Below are 4,689 nucleotides of genomic sequence, written 5' to 3'. Positions count from 1 at the left end.
GTGAAATCCTAGATATAACAATCAAAATACTATTATGAATTTTGGGTCGATATTAAATGAAGTTTCAAATATTAGAAATCTTTGAATTTTATTGAAAAATGACAAAATGATGTAGATTGGACGGGACAGAGTTATATGGTCGCGGACGAGTTTGTGGTCGATATTAATACAGTATGATATACTACGGGTAAAATCCTATAAGTAACAATCAAAATATAACTATACAATCTTAAACACTAAACAAAACTAAACAAATAATATTAACAAAACAAATAAAACTTCAAATTTTAAATCTTTTGTTATAAATATCATCATACAGTGTACCATACATTTAAATCAAATAAAACAATAGCATATATCTATAGATCATCTTAAAAAAAAAAATTTATTATTATTTAATAAAATTATAGACCCGCGGTGTACCGCGGGTTAATATCTAGTATATATATATAGTGCTAACATCAAAATCTGAATCACTTACCAAAAAAAACTTCAAAATCTGAATTGTATTAATTTTTATTAATTAACTGGCCCATTTCAAAACTTTATTGCGAATATTCTAAAGAGATTTTTATTCCATCAAATCCTTTTACATGCAATAAATACTAAAATATGTCATGACACACAGTTCTATAATAACTAGCTAATCAATTGTTTTTGGATTAATTTGTCATCTACTGAAAAACCGATTCTGAGTTATGCTTTTTTATTTATAACAAAGTTATATTTGGTCATGCATGTAACAAATTTAAGAGTAACGTTTCTGAGATATTGGAGACAATATATCCGATCAAGGATGCCATCACTCTTTCTATCACGTGAGTACGTGACTAAATTGCTTGAGCCCTTTCAATAGAACGTACATACATGAAACCTAATTAAAACCCATAATAGTTTGCAACTCTTGGCCATCTTTTAAAATTTTATTGACCAGATGATTCATGAGACAGAAAGAATAAAAAACCATCTACTACGTACTACTGTAATCACAAGACAAAAAAAGAAAAGAAAAGCCAAAGATCATGATCACTCCATTGGCTCCATAACAGCGACTCCACCAGCAGCTTGGATCTTGGCAATGATTTCATTAGCTTCTTCCTTTGTGACATCATCTTTAATGAGGGAGTAGGGGACGTCCTGCACACATTGGAGCGATGGTTGCAGACCCAACTCGGCCAAATGTTTGATCGCTACTACTGTAGATTTGATCCATGCAACCTCTTTCAGCACTTTGGACCTTTTATCAGGGTCATACTTGACCAACTTCACAGCAAATTTTTTATCTTTGCTTTTTATCTCAAGAGGTTTTGGAAGACCCAGCAGCTCACTGAATATATAGCCAAATTTCAACTTTTCACCCGCAGTAAGTAGTTTCATACCCTTTATCATCTCCATGACGAAGGGACGAGGCCGGGGCCTACCATACGGATCTCCCGGCCGCAATCGAATTCGAGGCCGCTCTGGCTGCTCTGTAGGTTTAGGTTGCCGAGGACGAAACCTTCTGCCAAGCGATGCAAGCAAACGACGCCCTTGCACAAAACTCATGGCTATAAGCAAGAAAAAACGATTTAGAATTAACAAAAGAATTTATCAATCTTCACCACTATTTCTAAAAAAAAACCTAAGTTAAGAGTGACTCCACCAGAGATTCATATATTAGAATGCAAAACTAAAATCAATCAATACGATCGAGAAATCGCAAATAAATGATGTGAAAAGGAGAGAGATCTAATTAAGCCGGCGACTAAACAACAAAGGGTACATGCATAGTATGACTAACGTAACCTCCGGCGGCCGTCTCTAAGTTGATGATAAAATGACGACAAGACAGAGAGGGAGCCGGTTGATCCCCCTTTAGCTAGGGTTTATTGCTGAATTTCTGACGATACATGTATTTATTAGGGTTACAATACGAAAATACACTCGTAATAAGTTATTCGTACACATACTCTTTTCTACTATTTTCTTACTCTTAATTATCACATAATTTTGTTTATACGATTGTTGAGTTTTTTTTTTTTTTTTTGGTTTTAAGAGGACCGTCCTTTTCTGCACAAACCAAGGAGCTGTGTGCATATATGTTGAGATTGGCTAGTGGCTTCAACTGGTTGTGCCCATTAATTCCGTCACTTCCACAGACAGGTAACGAGATATGAAAATTGCTAGAGTATTGTCAATTTTGAATCGTCAAACTTTGTAACCTAATTGTGTATGATCTTGATTTGGGACATTAATTCAGTGCAAACACTACAAGAATATTGGTTTTTAATAGCATTACAAGATAGCGTTTTATATATTTTTGCTATAATTGACTTACCTATGATTTATTTATAGCGTTTCTAATTTTAGAAACGCTATGATATGTTACCCCGTAAAAATCAAATTTTAAGCGTCTTTTTTTTTTTATCAGCAATAGCACATATACATTCAAAACGCTATCAAAGGAGTAGCCGCGAAAAATTATTCATAGCCCGCCAAAACAAAATTTGGGCTCCAAAAACATTTAACCTAAAAATATTTAGTTCAGTTATTAAAAAAAGAAAAGAAGTTTTATACTATTTCTTTCTCTCTTTGTTTCTTCTTCTTCCGTAAGCTTCTTCATCTTCTTCCAACTCTCTGTCTCCTTCTTCCTCTCTTTATGCTTCTGTACAACTATTGAATGTAGACCTACAGATTCTTCTCTAAATATTCTTAAAATCTGTAGATCTATTGAAGCTGTTATAATGCACATTTTCTCGAGTCTCAGATCTTAGATCCAGACCCTTGTCGTTTCATTGATCCAAGGTAGATTTGCTTCCTTCTTGTTAATTTCTCTAGGAATTTTAGTCCTCTTTTATCTTGATGCAAGCCGTGTTACAGTCAAAAAGCATTTCACATGTTCACAATCTATCTATAATCTGATTTTTTTTCGAGTAAATCAGGAGATCGAAACACAGCTAATTTGTGGTGGGATCTGATAGATTTTAGGTTTTGTTTGTTCCAGGGATCTATTTCTAAGTTGATGGGTTATGTGGATATGTAAATGGGAGAATTAGCTTAGTGTGGTTATTTTTGCGAGTGACGATTATTTTAGATTGATTTGTACATCATTGAAAGGGCTAGAGCGTTGTTCTTTGTGTTCTATGGATGTTAAGTCCAAAAAGGACATATATAAATCCAATTTAGTGTTTTTTTGTTGTTGTTGCTTTGAATCTAAAAAACGACTGAGGAAGGTAAATTGGAAATTCACTGTAATGAAAGTTGTTTCTTTTGTCTGATTTAGATCGACCTTCCTCTATGGACAGACATTGTGAAGACTGGTCGTTTAAAGAAGCTTGCTCTATACGACCCTCATTGGTAAAAAAGCTTTATTTTTCTTCGTTTGGTTTTGTTTCTTGTTCTCTTTTTATAGAGTCATTGTAAATGTTGTTGATCTCTTATTTGGCGCAGCTTCTATGGTCAGAAAGATTTAGTTGAGAGGAGGTCTTGGAGTTGGTGCTTTCTAAAGAATCTATGGTGGTGGCAAAAGAAATGGAAGTCGACCACCACATTTCTGTAAGAGCCGTGGTGGTTTTGCTCGCCATATTCTCCAACAGTTGGAGACAATGAGCATTGTTGACAAGACACGTCGGCGATGGTGGTAGCTTCCCGTTTGCAGGAGCTTTGCACAAGTCTCAGATTTTCTCCACTACTATCTATTTGCCTTGTTCTTGTGGTATGGTTTGTGTACTTCATTGTGGGTTTTTTATTTATTAATTTGATTGCTTTGAACTTCGGATGTTGTATTATTTGGGATGTTGTATGTTTTACAATAATATTTTATGTTTCGTTTATTTGCTATATTGACTGTCTACCAGAACCCAGAAAGCACAGGAAATACTAATTACTAGAAACGAATTATATATGCATTACAAGAAAATAGAACAATGACAAATTATATTAATGCTATGAAATGAAATCATTAATAACAAAGAGACAGTGCTATTGTAAAGTATACGATAGCAGAGATAAATTTGCTATTAATATTTGAATTTAGATAGCATATACAAAAACCGTTATCTAAAGTGGGTGACCTATTATCGCGGGCGATGAGATAGTGTTTTTAATAACGCTATCATTTCATTAGATAGCGTTTTTATGGTGCTACTAATATTCGTTTTTCCTGAACTATATTGAACCTAGAACACCTTTTAGAGATTTAGATGATGTATCCAATTGGTTTACACAAAATTAAAATATTTAACACTTATCAAAAAAGCAAAAAACAAAACCAAACATTAAAAAAAGAACAAATGTTAAAAATTTAATTATGTGTAAACCATATTGAACCTAGAACACCTCTTAGAGATTTGGATGATGTATCCAATTGGTTTACACAAAATTAAAAAATTTAACACTTATCGAAAAAACAAAAAACAAAACAAAACATTAAAAAAAAGTGTTCAAAATTTAATTATGTGTAAACCATATTGAACCTAGAACACCTCTTAGGGGTTTGGATGATGTATCCAATTGGTTTAACACAAAATTAAAAAATTTAACCACTTATCAGAAAAGCAAAAACCAAAACCAGATATTACAAACAAGCACCACTGTTACTCATTTACTTATGTGTAAACCATATTGAACCTAGAACACCTTTTAGAGATTTGGATGATGTTTCCAATTGCTTACCCCAAACTAACAAATTTACCCGTTATCAAAAAAGCA

The 4,689-nt window shown here is 33.2% G+C and overlaps 1 protein-coding gene and 1 long non-coding RNA gene across 2 annotated transcripts; one reads left to right on the top strand and one right to left on the bottom strand.

Moving 5' to 3' along the window:
- Positions 1-891: 891 nt before the first annotated feature.
- Positions 892-1,880, bottom strand: LOC9320685. The gene is made up of 2 exons (XM_002882459.2): positions 1,786-1,880; positions 892-1,547 (listed from the first exon to the last, which is right to left on the bottom strand). Exon 2 carries the CDS (start codon positions 1,543-1,545, stop codon positions 1,027-1,029), a length of 519 nt encoding a protein of 172 aa, XP_002882505.1. The 5' UTR covers positions 1,546-1,547; positions 1,786-1,880; the 3' UTR covers positions 892-1,026.
- A 691-nt stretch (positions 1,881-2,571) lies between these two features.
- On the top strand, positions 2,572-3,819 carry LOC110230182. The gene is made up of 3 exons (XR_002333324.1): positions 2,572-2,784; positions 3,263-3,336; positions 3,430-3,819. It is a non-coding gene; the product is annotated as an uncharacterized LOC110230182 (long non-coding RNA).
- The last annotated feature ends 870 nt before the right edge of the window (positions 3,820-4,689 follow it).

The sequence above is a fragment of the Arabidopsis lyrata genome, assembly GCF_000004255.2.
Source record: "Arabidopsis lyrata subsp. lyrata unplaced genomic scaffold ARALYscaffold_3, whole genome shotgun sequence".
In the NCBI taxonomy this organism is placed as follows: Eukaryota; Viridiplantae; Streptophyta; class Magnoliopsida; order Brassicales; family Brassicaceae; genus Arabidopsis; species Arabidopsis lyrata.
Note: the sequence above shows the minus strand (reverse complement) of the source record. Positions and strands in the feature narration are given on the sequence as shown.

Bases quoted from the DNA above. Each gene is read 5' to 3' on its own strand.
- LOC9320685 (XM_002882459.2), bottom strand. From the start codon at position 1,545: ATGAGTTTTGTGCAAGGGCGTCGTTTGCTTGCATCGCTTGGCAGAAGG.